The following is a 20,407-nucleotide window of genomic DNA, read 5'->3' as shown; positions in this document are numbered from 1 at the left end:
ATGTACGTTTGACACTTCAACAAACAGTAACAGCCTTCTTGTTGATTGTGGTGCAATGGCACATGTAATTACGAAGGAATCTGATTTTATCAATTTTGATCCTCACAGTCACTTTGTAGAGCTGACCGACGGCAGTCGAGTAAACAATATCTTTTTGAAGAGAAGCGATGCTAAAATCTCGCTAAGGAACAATAAAGGTGAACTTTGTTTCTTTATTCTGGAAAACACTCTTCTAATCCCGAAAGCTAAACAAAATATTTTCTGTACAAGCCGCCATTAAACAAGGTGTAAATATAAACTTTAGCCCCTAATAAATCAAAACTGGTGTACACGAATGGAACTGTATTCGGCATTAAAGAAAATAGAAGACTATATTATTTAAATAGCGTAGTCCCATTAAAAACTGCCTGCCAAACATAGCATAAAATTCTTGGGCACTGCAATGTTCTGGATATCAAAAAGCTGCCGAATGTGGTTGACAGAAAGACAGAAACTTAAACTTCAACGTTTGTACACAAGGAAAAATAAAGTATCAAAACAAGATGCCAGATAAGAAGGCCACGAAAATCCTATCACTGGTACATTGTGACTTGAACACTCTTGTGGAACTGATGGGCAGAGAAAATTTCAGATATGCACTAAATTTTGTAGACGATTATTCCAGTTTAATAATAGTTTATTTCTTAAAGAACAAATTTGATATCTTGCTAGCAACTAAAAAATATTTAGCTGGCATGACTCAAGAATCTCCAATACCCTTATAGGAGTCTGTGACATATTTAGATTGTATGGCCACCTGGCATAGAGAAACCCTAAAATACCATCTTTAGACTATACAGATACTACCTTGCATCCAAGTCAGAAGACCAAAAAAGTATATTTTTAGTTTCATATACGGCTCAAAAGCAATATCATTTTTTTTTAATTTTAATTTTTAATTCATTTTTTAGATTGCATCTTCAGTGATTGGGAGATACTATTTATTAAAAAAGAGAATAGAAGGTGATAACATACTACAAGCATTAAATTATCATACCTATGTACTAATAATTTAATGTTCATAGTATGTTCTCACCTACTATCATACTTTTTAATAAATAGGATCCCCCAATAGAATAATTTATAATCTGGAAACTGTGACACACGTATGTATGTATGTTAAAGGTACTACCATATTAATACATAGATTTTGTGAATGATATGGAGAAAGAGAGGTCAACTTGTGCATTAGTTGCATGTCAAGTGTACTTAAGTTTAGTAAATACATTACATTTTATTAATTATTTGACAGAGAAGGGCGGAGAGGGGGTCACTCAATAAATCATCTCATTCTTTTTCTCTAATAAAGTAGTTACTCCTGATTTTCCAATCTGTTGCTGTAACTAATATTTTTACTAGTTTTATCATATTTTGTATTTCTTACAGTCTCAATATTATATTCCAGTTTCCATGTTTGCAAATTAAAAACCAGGCTCAAGTGCAATATCTATATATCTATAAAAGTGAAATTGTCTGTGTGTGTACATTTTCCTACCAAATTATTGTCAGTTTTCAGTCTACAGACTCGAGATTTGACACAAGGGGTATTGAGAGCTGGGAAAATCTTTTTAATAAGTTTTCAGCCAGAAATTTGGTTGTCAAGAAGTCAAAGTTCAACAATTTGGCCTTTGAAAACTCTACAAAACTCCTCCGCCAATTTTGGGTCTAAACAGTTGACATTTAAGATGTAGGTTCCTTGGACATGGATCAAACTTCTTAACTTGATTTGAGCCAAAAACAATAAATGTTAAGGGATCAAAATTGGGGGCAAAGTTAAAAAAAATATTGACCTCTCAGCCAATTCTTGGTCTACAGATTTGAAATTTTACATAAAGTGTATTCAAACATAGAGCAAGCTTTTTAATCAGTTTTTGGACGAAAATTTGGCTACCAAGCGGTCAAAATTCAAAAGATATTACCTTTGCAGTCTCTAGCAAACTAATCAGCCAATTTTGGGTCTAAACATTTGAAATTTTACATAAAGGGTATTCAGACATGCAGCAAGCTTTTTAATCAATTTTTGGGTGAAAATTTGGCTGCCAAAAGGTCAAAGTTGAAAGAGTTGACCATTGCAGACTCTACCAAACTCTTCCACTAATTTTAGGTCTAAATTTTAGATGTAGGTTACCTGGACACGAGTCAAACTTTTTAATATATATACATATGCACATAAAGTTACGAACAGTACATAGAGCCCAAGCAAAGCTCGGTTGAACTGCTAGTATGTAGCTAAAGTTGGGTATGTGTGTACATTTAAATATTTGTATGTACAAGATTCACTGCTAAACTAATTAACAAATCATTATGAATTTTGGAACACAGATGCTAGGTTATAAAGAGTGAAAATGTGGACTTATTTAGTTTTATTTATGCAAACATGTAAAAAGAAAGTGGAGACACTGACAATTCAGATACCTCTGATTTTCGACATTTTAAATAAGTATTAAACACTAATAAACAATCTTCAAATTTCATTTTATTTGCAATGTTTAAAGAGTTTATTTTGGAAATTAGATGGGCACAAACTCCCATTTGAAAATTCAGATCTGTCAGATTTTCATTGAATCTGAGGCATCATCATTAGACTACAATTAAGCAAGATTCCTTGAATTTCACTTTTAAGATCCCTTAATCTTAAGCTTTAAATTTTAGACATTTTCCAGAATAGAAATCATTGAATAAATTTCAACCAAAATAGGAATAAGGATTCTAGACATAGGGTTTAATCTTTGTAAGGAGGCATAAAAGTTGTGTAAAACTGTTCTGTTTGAAGAATTAATTTTATCAGTCTTGAAACAGGTAGTCTAGTTCAGTAAATAGGAGATATTCTTAAACGATTTATGTACCTTTAAAACATGTGGTTCCCTTAAAATAATATTTCTAACCATCGGTCTAGCCTATCATCTCACTTGTCCTCATTAAAATCTTGCAGTTTTATGTTCAGTTTAAAATTTAGAAAATTACAAACAAAAACACTAATGAAACTAAAAACAAGATTTCTTGGGGTTAACTGATAGATGAGAAGTTAATCTTATTTAACAAGAAAAATGGCAGATGTTTGAAAGGACTAAAGGATGATAAAGAAACCAGATGCCACTAAGTTTGTATGAAAACATTGGCAATTATATGAGAGCAGGTTTGCATGAGGAATATCAAGTGGTCCATGTGTATATATGCACTCAAGTTAGAACATGCATATATGTATGGAGAGAGTAATATTTGTGCATATACTGTAATAATACTCATGGAATTTGCATGTGTGCATATAAAGCAAAAGTATGTGCGTGTAACAGTAGGACAATTAAATGGTTGATCTAAGAGCAAGGCAGACAACAAATTTGGAATCAGCACCTTTAATTCCATGTTCTTATCGATGTTCTTGAACCTCTTTTCAGAACTCATTTTTCAAAATTATAAGTATGTAAAAATAAGATGCAAATATTCCACCATTTTAGTGTTCCCCTTTTTAGCCAACTAAACAATTACTTTCACATCGAATCATTGATGTATTTATTTTGAAGAGAAAACAATCTTTTTTTTGTTAAAAAAAAAGAAAATTGATAAAATATTTCATAAATGTTCACTAATATATTTGGTTCTTCAAGAAGAATTTTTGAATTTTACGCTTATTTTAGACAAACTATTTTAGATTTATGTGAAAAGTTAAAAACTATGCTAAACTCATTTACGTTAAAAAGACAAAGTATTTGTGTTAAATCTGTGGCCTTATGGATAACGTGTTCACTTTCAATGATTTTTAGGTGATTATTTAAAAATGTTTCATATTATAAATTATGTTATAGGTTTGTACCTCATTCTACACTTGTTTTTTTTTTGTTATAGTATTTATAATCATTCTAATTTTAAATATAAAAACATGAAAAATATTCAGCTGATCTTTGCTGTAAAATTCACAAAATGTTCAGAAACCTGATATAGACTGATATTTCACCTTATACATATACTAACTTGGATTGCAGTAGAATCATGCTAATATTTGTGCTTGCACGTTTTTGAAATTATACAGAAAAAGAAAATTAGTTTCAAGGTAGACAACTCTTATTATATTACTAAAATTAAAATGAAAATTATTCTTATTGATTTTTATTTGTTTTATATAAGCTAAGAACTTTGTTTTAAATAAATTATATCGAAATACATCATACCATCAATAACAGGGTATAACGATAGCAAATGAAGAATAACTATGCGGATGCTGAGCATGTGTGGTCCCGCTCGACAAGTGAATAAATCCATTCTTGCAAAAATTTATTTTTACCATGAATATTGTGTAAAATTTCAAAAAAATTTGAAGGATGGTTATTGAGGAAAGTGAGAACAAACGAACAGACGAATGATTTGGAGGCAATTTTACCTTTATAATGGCCCCTAGGGGGACAATCAGAGTTATACCAGAAAATCCATTATGGCAAAAAGTTACTTTCACTATAACTAATGTTTGTGCAAAATTAAAAAAACAAACAAAGTGTGGTTATTGAGAAAAGTGTGAACATGTGAACGAGAACGAATAACTAGGTACAATCACTCTTGTTGGGGAGAACCAAAAAGGCAAGTAAACAATCCTAACTGTTACTAAAAGAAGGAGTTATTTCCCTTAGTTGATATTTTATTTTTAAATGTTTATTTAAAAATGTCTCCATATCAGCAAAATACCTAACCAGATTTTTTTAGATTAATTGAAGCAATGTATGTTAGTTATTGTCAATAAAATGATACAAATACAACAAATAAAAAGTTTGATTTGTCAGTTCAAATGATAATTAGATTCCACTTTTTAGAATTCGGTCATCATATACATACGTATGCACACAGATCTTGTACACATGCACACACTAGCCTGGATTTCAGCACAATATCGTTTAAATATTTCTACTGCTTAAAATACATGAATAAATAAATCAAATAGAAAAATATCTAAATTCATTTTATTTTATTTATTTGAACACTTTAACGTTTCATTCCTAATGAAATTAGTATTTTATTTTGTTTTGTATTTCTATAAAAATCCAGTTTCATGATGGTTCCTATTATGATATCCGATAAATGAACTCTGGAGGACTGATTTTAATGATGGCATAAAATACCTTGTAAAATTTTGAGGATATTGTAACTGCTCACTTAATTCTTTAAATAACAAGCAATAATAGACAGCACTATATGGTACTAAAAGTACTTATACTTTCATTTCATTTTTTTATGTACATTGATTCCAATGCATTTTGACATGCCAACTACCAGATTAAAAACTAAATATGCACATTTTTGTTCTCTTTTTTTATGAAGCTATTTCGTTTCATGTTGGTGTTTCAAGTATAACATTGCTTTTAGTGAAATAATAACTGAATGGTATTAATATGTCATTATGGGAAGGTTGTTTTGATCAATACTGAAAGAGAATCATGAATATAATAATCATTCCATTTGAAATTCTCTAAAACACTTAAATGTTAAAAATTGATGATCCTCTTTTCTATTTTACAATTTAAAGTTCAGTTTAAAGATCACTACTGATATAGTTGAGTTCAATTTTGTATTCGCAAATGTTTCAGCTTTATACAAGTTCTACATCTGCAATATGCTTCCTTTTTTTACTTAGTGTATAAATAACTAAAATTTTCTTTAGTTTCATTTTACTTCAGTCAAAGTTCTCAGAAATCAAAGGATTCTTCCTGAGGCTAACACTTGATTGCTATACAAGGCATATAGATACTCCAATATTCTATTGAAAGTTCTTCTTTATCCGTGAAACGTTGAATTAGTAAAGAAATTGTTATAGTATATCTTTTTTGGTACTTGGTTTTACTGAATTCCAGGATAAAAATTCATCTAGTCTGGTGGACTATCAAGCTTTGTGCTGTTACTCGAGGCAACATTATTTGGAAAATATGCACCATTCCTCATGTAAACCAACATAGGTTAGCTATACTGAGTGATCTTATTTGAGTTTTGAATAATGTTATTGTGAATATTTGGTCAGAGTTTACTTGTAGGATAAAGTGTCTTCATGCCAGGTTGTCCTGACAAACCCCTGTACAAAGGGACCACAGACACTCGAGGATGTCAAGTAAGGATTCAAATTCTCTTTTGTCTTTGGAATATGTGTGTTTGTGTGTGTGCATAAACAATATTTGTCTTTGCTAAAGTGAAATCATCTTTGTTTTTTTTATTTTATCTTGTATGCATGTTTTTAAATTTAAATCACCTAAAGCTATCATCTTAAGTCTTTTAATCTGCCACAATTCAAATTATTCAAAAATTGAAAAAATGTTAAAACTAGAAAAATTAAACCTGATCCCTAATTCATGAATCTGTTTGAAAGAGTGGAGATTCTAGATTTTGTTATTTGGAAAATACTTAAACACTATTTAGATGTTTGATATAATGTTGGACAAGTTCAGTGTCTTTAAGTCACAAAATCAGACAGTGTATGGTTGCATAGAAAGTTGTAATACATATGTCCCTTTGTCTTCCCTATGATCTATTTCTGCTCTATCGTCATTTTTATCACAGGTGTTTAACTGCACTACAATCTATGCCCCCTCCGGCTGTAAAACTTTCACTGCAAACACTCACCTAGCTACAACAACTCAGTAATTTTCCTTACTCTATCTGTAGCTAAAACTAAACATATTCCATGAACAAAGCTTCTTTCCTAGAACTGTCTGTGAGACTCAATACTACAGGGCTGCTTTCCAGCTGACTATAACATGATCGTTTTCAAGTTCAACATAAATTCTTGTTGAGGTGTCGTCTTAAATTCGAATTTACACCATTAGCGACTATTAGTGTTGTCTCACTGTCCAACTTACACTAGTTAGCCCTTATTCTTGAGTAGCCTCTGGGGCTTGATAATCCATGACACCCTAATAAAAAAAAAATAAGGAAGCCATACAAATGTTAGAAAATATTTATATTCAATCAACAAACTAAACTTTTTTGTGTTACCATGTCAAGTCATTGCAAGATACCTGATGAATCAATCAACAAATTCCTTCAGCACTATGCAAATTATTTAACAATTGCAACTACAAAACAGTGATTGTAGAAACCTAAAAGGAAGAAGCAATTATTGTCAACATAAGCATAAATGTCCTCTCATTGGGATGTAGTGGTATTTGATGTTATGCACTTTTTAGATCGACTAGCAGTTCATCTCAGCTTTGCTCAGGCCCTATGTACTGTTGATAACATTATATGCATATATATATATATATATATATATAGAGAGAGAGAGAGAGAGAGAGAGAGAGAGGGAGAGAGGGAGAGATATTAAAAAGTTTGACTCATGTCTAGGTAATTTAGATCAAAAATTTCAAGTGTTTAGACCCAAAATTGGTGGAGGAGTTTGGTAGAGTATGCAAAGGTCAATTCTTTTAACTTTGACCTATTGGCAATCAAATGTTTACCCCAAAACTGATTTAAAAGCTGCTGCATGTCTGAATACCCGTTATGTAAAATTTCAAATGTTTAGACCCAAAATTGGCTGAATAGTTTGCTAGAGACTGCAAAGGTCAAATCTTTTGACCTTTGACCCTTTGGTAGCCAAATTTTTGTCCAAAAACTGATTAAAAAGCTTGCCCCATATCTGAATACACTTTATGAAAAATTTCAAATGTTTACATCAAAAATTGGCTGAGAGGTCAATTTTTTTTTTTTTTAACTTTTACCCCAACTTCGAACCCATAACATTTGTTTTGGCCCCAAATCAAGTTAAAAAGTTTGATCCATGTCCAAGGAACCTACACCTAAAATTTCAAGTGTATAGACCCAAAATTAACAAAGGAGTTTGGTAGTGTTTTTTAAGGTCAAATTGTTGAATTTTGACAGCCAAATTTCTATCTGAAAATCCATTAAAAAGTTTTTTTCCAAATCTCAATACCCCTTATGTCAAATCTCCAGTCTGTAGACTGATAATTGACAGAGTAATTTTGTAGAGAAATGTAGACACACAGACAATTTGACTTTTATAGATATATAGATTGAACTGTGTATATTTCTCGCCTGTGAATAGTTAATGATCATCTTATTTTTCCATCTTTCATAAACAGTGGTTATATGCTTCAGACCAAACCAAAGTATCTTTCACCCTAGGTTAGGTTTTTGCAATTTTACAAAATGACTATAGTAAAGCTCATTTCCTCATCCTTGCATGAAATATTCCACATGAGCTGGAACAAGACTGTTAGTGTTAATTTTACACAAGGCAAGTCATCTGTCCTATATATTTTAAAACTGAACATTTTGTAAAATTGTTCCATTCAAACACGTGCTAATTAGGTGCAATCAACGATGTAGGTCAGTCATTCTCAGACATTCACGCCTCCATTTATTCAAGCATTTATTCTACTGCTATTGGATCTGGACTAATATCAACTAATTTGTTTATGAAAGGAAACGGAAAGTCATAATTTACAGTGAAAGCAGTAAGAGAAGTTTTATAAAACATCAACTCGTTAAAACTAAAACAATACCCAAGCTCAGGATTAATTTGTATGGCTACAGGCACAGAGCGCAAGAATTGCTGGATATTGCAGTGTGGATTCCAATCTCCTCAGAGGTGGGTACACAAATGTTGATTTAAATGTAACCAATGATTTGTGTTCCAATATAATCATTAGAACTGATTTTCCAGAACAGCACGAAAATGTCATCATCAAATATGGTGGTAATAAAACAACCTTAATCTCCTCTGTCCTTACAACTATTAATGTCAACCCTCCGACTGTTTGCTGTTTCTGCAAATTGCAAACCTATTGCAACCAAAAGATTCTCAAGACTAGATCACCACTTTATTGATTCAGAGACAAAATGTTTAATGAAAGAACAAATAATTGAACCAAGTCTATATTCATGTATAGCCGGCCGGCATAATCATGTTGACACACCAGTTCCACTTAAATCACCAGAGTGAATCAATATTGAGCCTTGCCAATACGAAAGGAGTGATCATTCGGTCTACCAGGCACTGTATGGAGGAAGATGTTATACCTCTCAGCAAAAACTGCAAAAACCTAACATCAGCATCTCTCCTGATGGGGAGATACAAGCAACTAAGGACTGCTTGTGAATTTGATATTACCATGAAACTTCCTCCTTCAGAAATATCCAGTTCAACCCACCTAGGATGAGTGACGCTTTGGTTCAGGGCTCAGTCTGGAGGATATAGCTATTGTTTATAAAAGGAAATAAAAAAGATGATCATTGACTATTCACAGTCAAGATATATACACCGTGAGTTACATATAGAGACCAACTTCAGTATAATAGATTTAAAAGTGCATAGCATCAAATACTGCTACATCCTGATGAAAGGCTTTATACAGCTTTCTAATTTGAGTCAACTTTACCAATTTTCTAAAATGCCTTTTCATGAGCAATAGGACTGCTTCTTTTCAGAGAAAGTATTTATCAGAAAGCATGATTTACAAGATATTTATGACTATCATGACAATCTTATAATCTGTGGTAACATGTCAGAAAAACTGGATGTCAACCATCAACATTTTTTAAAAGCTATCAGTCAGAACAACAAAGAGAAATGCAAATTATCTTACCAGGTAATGTATCGAGACTGCTCAAGAAGCAGATATAAACTGATAAAATGTACTTACAACATGAAGTCTTGCTCCCAGCTTGGATTATTCCCCTTCACTTGAATTGTTGTGGACTTCACATTTTGAAGTTTCAGGGTCACGTATGTGTTGTATCTCTCTGGAAAATAAAAATATGAACATTTTTAGTAAAAATTTTCAATTGTTCAAATTTTGAAAATTGAAATTGTAGGAATGAAATTAGACTTGTATAAACAAAAATGAATTAAATGTGTATGAATGAACTAAATCTAATATATGAAGTAAAATCAGTCACATTTTCAATTCTTGTCACCAATAGTTTTCTTTCCACAATATTTTATTCCCATTTACCAGTTTTTTGATTGGATCGTTTTTGCATGTTGTTAAGAACAATAAAATTTGATTTCACCCAGAACATTTTGATTCGGTTGAAATTTTTATACAGATATCTGCCTAAAAAAAGATTTCATTCAATATTCAACAATAAAGCATTACTTTTCTTTAATTAGAATTCATACATTCTTAAAAACGGCATAGTAAAAAAAAAAAAAAAAAAAAAGCCATAGTAACAAAACAAAAACTCCCAATATTTTGATAGGCAATTAGTAAACCTAGGCCTATGATGCATTTCAAGGAGATTTGACAATTTTTGAAACTGACCTTAGTAGAAGAGAAACCTTGAAAGCAAGATGTGCAGCATTGTCTTTCCTAGTTTGAAGAGACGCTTGCCAACAAACAGATAAAGGAAAAGAGGCAGAGAAAGAATATCCAGATCCAGGAAAAGTATGAAAAGAATTTCAATGCGAAAATGCAATAGATAATACATATACATTTGTTATTTTACAGCAAAGGCAGATTCGACATTGCTACGTTCAATATTAAAGTCTTAAAGAATGTTACATATTTCATAAGAAAATCTATTAATTGCAATTAGAATTAACTTCTTTAGTCATATACTCTATGATACAGCATTACAAGTTGATTTTGTTTACTGCAAAAACATTACAAAATAATCTTTGATTTAACTTCTTATAATCAAATTTTTTATCAACTTCTCATAATAAGACTTCTGGCTTCTGCAACTTGGAAAAATGCTCTAGTGTTTACTGTTACATCTTAAGAGTGAATTTAGAATAACAGACTTGCTGCAAATAAAAGATGTTCAGCCAAGTGGAGGGACAACAAAAGAAATTGAAAATATTTGATTTTGAGTTTGGCTACTAAGAATTTTGTTTCTCTTTAAGATAAATAAGTGTTTCTTAAAGCAAAGACTCATGCTGAGATCAATTTTCTTGAGAAAGTAGTGTCCATAGATTGTCTGCAGATAAACCCTTTTGAGTGGAAACTCTCTAGCCATTATATCTAGTAAACAGATAGGTGGTCGAATGAAGATGATTACAATTAAGAATAGATACCTAGGACTTCCGGTCAAAGGTGCATATATTCCAAAAGATAGGAAGTAGGTGGCAGTTAGAGTCAGCCAATAAGTCACCATTCATCAAAACTACCAAACTACTCAGAGATAAAGATTAATTGACAGTTTAATGATGATGACTACTGTAGTTATTGGAAACTAGCCTGGGTGCCTGGTATTGCCCGGGTGTTTGGAGGTGTGTGTTGAAAAAAAAAAGTGTTAGTAGGCAGGCAGGCTCAAACCTGGATCACAAAGGAAGAAAAGAACGTAAAAAAAAAAAAAAAAAAAGAAGAAGTGATGTCTTTGCTCTTGCACACATCGCCAAACCAGAAGTGATGTATGTTTAAATTAAAGCTAGTCAATCGAAAAGAGGGGTGACTTTCAAAAATATTGGCGAAAAAAGCCACCCATCCCTGTAGAAAATTGCCCAGTTGATTAAATGTTTTTGGCCATTTTTTTCATTATTTGTCGTCCGAAGGATTTAGCTTCAAAACGATACCAATCTCATGATATTATTAATAAGTCCTTACATTTTTTTTTTAAACGGAGAGTAGATAATACACTGTGGTTGTGTTATTGGCAGCTCCAGTAACTCTCGCTTCTCCTTTTTTGTCCCTCAGTCCTCATTTCCAATGAGTGATTTTTCTCACAAAGGGTGAAGAAAAAGCTGCTTTCCAGGTCGGTAATACTTTGTGAGCAGTAGCCGGAGATGTTGGAAATTTTTCTGTTTCTATATCTATCCTTGTGGCCACGTAAGGGTGCTGGAGGTAAACGTTTCATCTGGGCTGACGTTACCTGCCTGATAGTCAGGGACCCGAACCTTGGTTAACCACTAAGGAGGCTGTCTTATACTGGGGCTGCTGTATTGCCATTTGGTGAATGGATTCTGGACCATGCAGTAGTTTCTGGTGGGGCCTCTCGATGCCATACTAGTGGGTAATTGTTATGGCTTTACCATATCATGTACTACAAAAAAAAAAATTCCTCTCTTTCTCTCTCTTACTTTCCCTCTCTGTCCTACTCTAACCAAGTCTGTCGATCTGTTCCACAAACCCCAAAAACTCAACATGAAATATCTCAAAAAACATAAATAAACCTAGAATCCCATCCTCCAACGTAGACCCCTACTACCATGTCTCCTTCTCCAACATCAGGGGTCTATGTTCCAACCTTCCAGAAGTTGAAACTCAATTACAGGAGACGAAACCAGACTTACGCTTTCTAAGCGAAACTGGTATAGGCCGACCACTTCCCTAGATGAGTTCATAATAAAAGGATACTCTAACTTAACATCTAAATCTGATCCCACAAGATCGCCATGGACATGGAATATGCACCTACATTAAAGATGGCTTCCCGTGTGGTAGAGATATCTCCAGAGAACACCCTAATTTACCTTATATGTGCATTCATATTTGCTCTCTATCGCCCCCACAACAGCGGGGTTACTGTCCTTTAGAGTATATCTGAGAAAATTGACCTCATCCTGTTTGCTCATCCTTCGGCTAACATTCACATTTACGGTGACTTCAATGTCCATAATGTGGAATGGCTGACCCACTCAAATAAGACAGATGATGAGGGGAGGTTCTGTCATGATTTTGCCATTGCCTATGACCTCACTCAGATTGTTCACGAACCCACACGTGTGCCCGATAATACTGGTCAGTATGCAAGCCTTCTAGACATTTTTCTCACAACTTCCCCTGAGCTATGTTCATGTTCTATCTCCCCTGGGATCCTCCGATCACACAGTTGTATCAGTTAAGATAAAAATGAAATACAATAATTCTTCAGATGTACCTCTCCACCGTACTGTATATCGACACTATGGCTGACTGGGATAGCTTCCGTACATTCATATCTGATCTACCTCTGCATTCCATGTTTAAAAAGGATGTATCCTCTATAGTATCAGACCTTACCGAATGGTTAATTGTAGTCATAGACCGATTCATACCATCCGAAAAATTCCAATAAAAACCTAACAGCCAACCATGGTTCTCCCCAGAATGTGCTGCTGCCATTGCGCACAGAAATCACTTTTTCCATAGCTACCAACGTAATAGATGTACTGAGACTAAAGCTGCCTTCAGGACTGCCAGCAACCACTGTAAAAGAGTAATAAAAAATGCAAGAGAGCTATATACTCAGTTCGTTAAATCCATAGTAGCTGAGCAGCGGCTTGGTTCCCACCAGATTTATATCATCAGCAAATAGCAAACAGGATCCTGAACAGATGCGTGCGTTCTATCCCAACCATCATCAATCGGCCTGAGGTCATCTCATCAGCATTAGATAAGGCCAAACTATTCGCTAAGAACTTTGCAGCTAACTATACCCTCTGTGATGAAGGGCATCAACTCCCTGTATTTCCTCCTACAACAGACAACACACTATCCAACATACAAATATCTGTGCACGAGGTCGCCAAACTTATCAAGAACCTTGATTCCAGTAAAGCAACTGGCCCAGACGGCATTCCAATTATAGTGTTGAAAAAGCTTTGACCAGAACTTGCCCCCATACTTACAAAACTGTTTAAGCATTGCCTTAAGGAGAAGTGCTTTCCAACACCCTGGAAAACCTTATCAGTATTTAAGAACTCAGGTGATAAGTCATCTCCCTCTCAGTACAGACCAATAAGTCTCTTGTGTGTCATGAGTAAGTTACTGGAATCCGTATTAAATAAAGTAGTCAACCACCTCAGCAGAAATAACCTCCTTAGTGACATGCAATATGGTTTCCGTTCTGCTAGATCTACAGCTGATGTGCTAACTGTTATATCCCATAGGATTAGTGAATCTCTCGACAAAGGCTTCCTTTCTAGGGCAATTGCTCTTGACATATCGAAGGCCTTGGATAAGGTTTGGCATAAGGGCCTACTTCACAAGATTTCCAGCTACGGTATAACTGGAAATGTTTTCTCAATAATTAAATCATTTCTCTCTGATAGGTTTATAAGAGTAGTGGTTGATGGGCAGCAATCAGAGGCCCACAGTATTAATGCTGGAGTCCCCCAATGGTCCATCCTGGGCCCAACTCTCTTCCTGATCTACATCAATGATCTCCCAAAACACATACTTAAATCATTCGTTGACATCTATGCTGATGACACAACCATCTATGGCAACACATCAAAGGCCGTAAATGACAAAGCTCTCTCTGATTCCCACTCCTCCGATTTTGAGCGCGTGGTTCAGTGGGGGAAGAGATGGCTGGTTACTTTTAATGCATCTAACACCAAGCTCCTAACTTTACATCATTAACGCTCTGTTCCTCATCTAGCATCAATTGAAATGGATGGCTCTCGTCTTGGGGAGGCTTCATATTTTGACAAGCTCCTGAGTTTGACCTTTACTCCTGATCTGAAATGGAACACGTATATCCAGTCTGTTGCCTGGGCCGCTGAGAAAATGGTGGGATCCTTCTACCGCTCCAGAAGATATCTCACTAATGATGCAATTCTCTATCTCTATAAAAGCCAAGTATGTCCAAAGATGAAGTACTGCTGCCACATCTGGGCTGGAGCTTAAAAAAACAGCCTATCCTGCCTTGACAGAGTACAAAATAAACTTTGTGGCTTCGTGGGAGATGCTCTCTTCTCTTCCCTGCAACCTCTCTCCCATAGAAGAGACGTTGCGAGCCTGTCTTTGTTTTATCGTTATTTCCATGGCAAATGCTCGTCCAAGCTCCAATCTGTGGCCCCCCCTCCTTCATGATAAACATCCGCCTAGCTAAATCCATTGTCAGTAATTTCCCCCACTCTTTATTTGTTCCTAAATCATACTAGATTCCATGAACATAGCTTTATTTTGAGAAGTGCACGCCTGTGGAACTCTCTTCCGTTTGCCTGTTTCCCACCTGACTACAACTTGGACGTCTTCAAGTTCAACATAAACAAATTCCTGATTAATCGCCCCCCTTAAGTAAGAGACTTTATCAAATCTCCAATACCAACTATTACTACGATATTATCCCATCGATTATTGTACACAAAATAACCCTTATCCCAGAGTTGCTTCTGGGCCTTGATAAGGCAATGTAAAAAAAAAAAAAATGAAAATCTGTCACGTCTGTCAAAAGTTTTAGGCAGACATACAAACATACATGCATTTTAACAGACAGGTGAGATTTATATTATAGATGAATAGAATGAAAAATTTTGATGACTCATGAGGACGGTTTATATGCATTTATTTGAAGTTCATCAAACTCCTCAGGGAAGTAATCTGGTGGCAACGTGTTCCAAAAATAGGAAGCCTTTAGTAAAATAATTTGGAAATACCTCATCTTATTTTCTTTTCGATTTTTTATAAACTAATGGGTCAACATTTATGAAAGCTAAAACAATTCACTTATTAGAGATAAGAGGGATAGATTGGCAGTTGAATGATGAAAGAACTGAAAATCTCCACATAGCACCCACTCAAAACAACCAATCTAGCAAAGAATTCTGATCCCTTTTCCAGAGACATCACGAATGGAATGTGAAAACTCACATACAAAATGGGAGGAAGGGAGGCACGAATCTGGTCATTTTAGTAAGTTTTAATCCTTCAAATTCTTTATATTTTCAAATATTTATTCATTGTGTTTTGTTTGCTTGTTTTGTAGAGAAAAATTGTTTTTGTTTTGGCAGAACATTATTAAATTTTGCAAAGGTAGAGGGGAAAAATCAATAACATCAATGTTTGATACATTTTAGGTCAGGGAGTCTGAATCTTTAGGAAACCTGCTTTCAATATGGATTACTAATATGGACTCATAACAAAAGGTAAATACATTTCTATGATACTAATACTCAATAATTTTATTAATATGATATGCACACATGAAGTGTAACAAGGTTATAGTTTATGTATTTAAATAAAACAAACTGAGATTTTGAAATTTATTACACAGTAGCAGTATCTGTTCTGATGCTACACTTGACTTTTCTGTCCTCGATCAATGAAGGAGAAATCCTTCATAACCGAGACAATTTAAATTTTTGTTCCTATCCAGAGTGCCCCTTTTTGGGGAGCTGGATTTTCTCCACATTATAAATCAACCTTGTATCTAATTGCTCTTGTGGGGAGGCAAGTAAATAAGAACATCATCAATGTACATACAGTGTGTTTAATGGGAAAAGAACAGAATTTTGTTGATGTTTTGACCACAAAGACGTCAATGTTGTTTTTCATTTATTTATGTTTTTAGGAAAAAAATCTTGATTTAAAAGTCGCAAATATTTGGGGGCTAAACTCTTCAATATATAAATACATATGAAATACGTCGTTTTAAAAAATCTCCAATGTACACGCAGGGTGTTTAATGGTGAAAGAATTCAGTTTTGTGGATGTTTTGACAAAGACATCGTTGTTATAGACGCTGATGATGAATGAAAATCTCAGTGGATATCCTATTTTAAACTTTGTAAAAGAAAGAAAGTAAATGCTTTATTTAATGTTCGTTAAATGATTTTCTTTCTCTTGTATTATTCCATCTTTCCTATGCATTAAATTAACTTGAATCCGGACCCAAAAATATATCACTTAGTGACACCATATTTTAATGTTCGTAGCATTTGTTTATATAACTGGATTCCGGAACATGAGAATTTTCAGAGCTCAGCCAATCAGAATGGACGGAATTTGGAGAGGGAGACTTCTTTCTGAATTGAAAATTGGAAAGATTATGTTATGTCTATGTATCTAGGAGCCAGTTACGGAGGTTGTAATCACAGTATCTATGGAATGTAGAATTGGTCCCGGTGACATTGGTAGTGGTGGTAGGACTAAATACTTAGAGGGAAAAATAAAGACCTCCTTCCTCTAAAGAGCATTGTGATGGTGTCGCTCATCAGATGCAATGTAGCATTTTACTCTCACAATTGAATGTGTCTAAAATGGTGGTCGAAAGTGACATAAGATAATGGTTATTAGGCTAGATGTATTGAATTTGTATTTGGAATCTGTTGTCGCAAACCTACAATACTTTGGTCCAGAGAAGAATTTCTGCAGTCATTTCATTATATAGGAGATTAGTGTGATAATTGTATTTGTTTTTAGGTAACACTGGCTATATTTCTCTGAGAGATGACAAGGCAAAAGTAGATATCACAGTCAGGGATTTTAGCAACATTTATTGCTTGGAGAGTGTGGGATGAAATACATAAAAATTTGCCTGTAGAGTATATATATATATATATATATATATATATATATATATATATCAATCAGGCAGTAGATAAGAAAAGTTACTAGAAAAAAAACAAATGTAAACCTCAAACTTATATAAATATTAATATTTATATATTAATCCCAACCAAATAAAAAAAGCTCAATAGTTAGTTTGCTAACATATTTCTTTCCTCTGAAAAGAAGAATTTTGCTTCTTTGAAACTCCACAGAAAAAGAATTTATTAATTCTTTGCGTGGGGTATTCTGTTAAAAAAATAAATTTTACATGTAAATTTTAATTTACAGCTGTCATTTATGCTTCTTATATCTTGCTGGCTTTATAGGTTTTAATATAAGACAAAAGATCCAAATATATGAACCAATAACTTCACCATGACAAAACTTAACAAAGTTATAATTTAATCATTTAAATAAAACAAACTGAAATTTGGAAAATTATTACACATTATTAATAGTGTGATATTTATGTTTTTGCAGCCCATCAAAAAAAAAAAAAAAACTCCCCCTAACCCATTGCAACATTACACAAGTGAAGAAATTGGAAGTATGTACATGTTGCCAATTAACGATAACTATTGTTAATGAATAGATTTTACATTATATTGTTGAGTAAAAGTAAGATAACTAGACAGCATACAAGTCTCAACTGAATATTCAGTGGCCTTTTGTCAACATACGAATTTAGCCCTAAAGATAAAAAGTCTTAATAATGCAGTAATTAAGCATATATTCATTTGAAAGCATCATGTTAGACATCGTTGTAACAAATAATAGAAAAGAAAGGGCTGGGAAATGTTTTTTGCTCATAAAGTAGCAATATTAATTTCATAAACACAGTTTGGCCCATAAAAAATGCCACCTATGAAATAATGAAATTCACAATTTTCTATCTCAACCATATTAAAACAGAATTATTTCTAAGAATATCTATTTACTTATAAGGACAACGTTATATACAAAGTCAAGTTTTTTATGTGGAAAAATTCCACACTTAAAAGGGAGGGGCACAAATGACCCCAAATTGCAAAAAATGACACTTTTTTACCCCATAACTTTTGCCCCATCCATTAAATTTTTCTGCAACTTAGCAAAAATGTGAAGGCAAGGTTGGCCCTTCATTTCTCACATTAATCATTTCTTTACTATTTTGTTGTGGTTTTATCTCACATGCAGCACCGTGCTTGTTGATCCTCGCTTGCATACCAGACATATCTATTATCAAGGAAAAAGGAAAAGGTAAATTTTTAAAACAAACTTTAAATGAATAAAAGAATACATTGTCCAAAGTGATGTAAGATAGCTTGTAACATGTAAATCACTAGCAGAAAAAAAAAAAACAAGATTTTCGATTGAAGTCAGACATTTTGAAATTTCATGAATCTAAGATTAAAATATTTACACTAACCTATCTCTGGGCAGATTTTTATCCCTCTTTCTCTCACATCAGAAGCTTAGAGGAAGATTAAATGTGGAGAATATAGGGAGATATTCACAGAACAGAAGACTCCATTGGTATTGTTACATTGAAAGGATAGATGCAAGTTTTGGGTTAGAAGATAGTCTGCATTTAGAGCAGATATTCATGAATAGAAGGTGCCTTCAATAAGTTTTCAACGATTTTTATGCGAATACTTTTATTGATAGTACACACATGAAACTCTAGTCCCCTTCGATATAATCTCCTCCAGCTGCAATGCACTTGTTGTACCATTCCAACAACTTCTGGAAGGGTTCATAGAAGTCTTCTTGTGTGAGCATGCCAATAATTCTTGTTACAGCTTCTTTCATTTCCTCCATTGTCTCATGAGAACAGCCTCTAATTTTTTTTTTAAGCTTAGGAAATGACCAAAAGTTACAAAGCGCAAGGTTTGGACTATACGGAGAGTGAGGAACAGTCTTGATGGCCATCTTAGTAAAATAGTCTGTGACAAAGATGGAGTTGTAAACTGGTGCATTCACACAAATCTTCTGCATCTTCAGTTTCTCGTAAATTATTGTGTATACAGTTCAGACAATGACATCAAACTGTGCACTTATCGTCTCTATAGACACACAACGGTCCTTATCCATGAAATTCTTTATTTGGCCGATCAAGCCTGGTGTTCTGACTTCCTTACTCCTCCTACACCTCTCATAATCCCTCACAGACTCCCTATCTTCCTAGAATCGCTTATGTCACTCAAAAACTGATGCTTGATTCATGCAAGATGGTCCAAAAGCAGTCAAAATCATTCTATATGCTTATCTATCATTTTTTTTCTAAGTTTAAAACAGAAATTTATTGCATATCATTCTTCTAATGTGTTCTCATGCCCAGATTGCATTTTTTAAATTTAGAAGCTGTGACGATCAGGCATTAGTAGGATGTATTCCAATTCCTGCTATAGCTGTTCATTTGAACCTGAAATCAAAACTTGGTCAGCCATCTTATAAGATGTATAGCAATAACATATTGAATTTCCAAGAGTCTACAAAAATTTTAAATGCCTGTACAAAAAAAAAGTTGGGAAACTTAGTTGAGGCACCTCATAGCAAAAACTATATTTATTTTAATTGTATCTTAAACATGAAAATTATAGAAATTCAATATGAGATCCAGAGCCAAGTAAAAAGAAGTCCACGTCCATTCCCAGGCAATGCCGGGTGTATTTGCTAGTTTCAAATAAATTCATCACACTTCGAAAAAATCTTTTTTTGGCCCAGTTTTTAAATCCTATTGTCCTTGATTATTTGGACTAACTTGAATGTGTTGTCGCAAAGAAAAAAAAAAAGAGTACACAAAACCTCAGCTCACTGCAGCAGCATCATCTGTCAGTACTTTCTGTAGACTCGTTTTCACGTCTGTCCCATCTGCTCCAGTGGCCTGTTTTTATAAAAGACAGAGTCCTCCAAATTTGCATACGTGCACGAGAGCACATGAGATTCTGCAAGACTGCATTGTTATATAAGGCTGCAGGCGCCATCTTGGACCCTTTTCAGCATCATGATGCTGCGTCAGCAAAGCACACACCGGGGCCGTTTAAGAGGCGAGTCTGCGTTCCCACAATTTTCGCCACAGAAGGTTATTCTCAAATTTCAGCCAATGTAACTTTCGACCTTCAGGTGTATCTTGTTGAACTCTAGAATCTTTTTGTCAAACTCGGGAATCTCTATGAAAGTTCGAATGAAACCTTTTA

General features: G+C 33.9%; 1 protein-coding gene across 1 annotated transcript in view; it reads right to left on the bottom strand.

The window, feature by feature from the left end:
- The window catches only part of LOC145286274 (protein unc-13 homolog B-like), a 597,427-nt gene that overhangs the window by 374,937 nt on the left and 202,083 nt on the right, over window positions 1-20,407 (bottom strand). Inside the window, exon 3 of the mRNA XM_080135112.1 lies at window positions 9,672-9,771. Within this exon, the coding sequence (XP_079991238.1) occupies window positions 9,672-9,771 (100 nt within the window). The remainder of the gene's footprint in view (window positions 1-9,671; window positions 9,772-20,407) is intronic.

The sequence above is a fragment of the Euprymna scolopes genome, chromosome 10 (assembly GCF_053919585.1).
Source record: "Euprymna scolopes isolate OS-2025 chromosome 10, ASM5391958v1, whole genome shotgun sequence".
NCBI lineage: Eukaryota > Metazoa > Mollusca > Cephalopoda > Sepiida > Sepiolidae > Euprymna > Euprymna scolopes.
The sequence above is the reverse complement of the archived record's forward strand: the minus strand, read 5'-3'. Positions and strand labels throughout refer to the sequence as shown.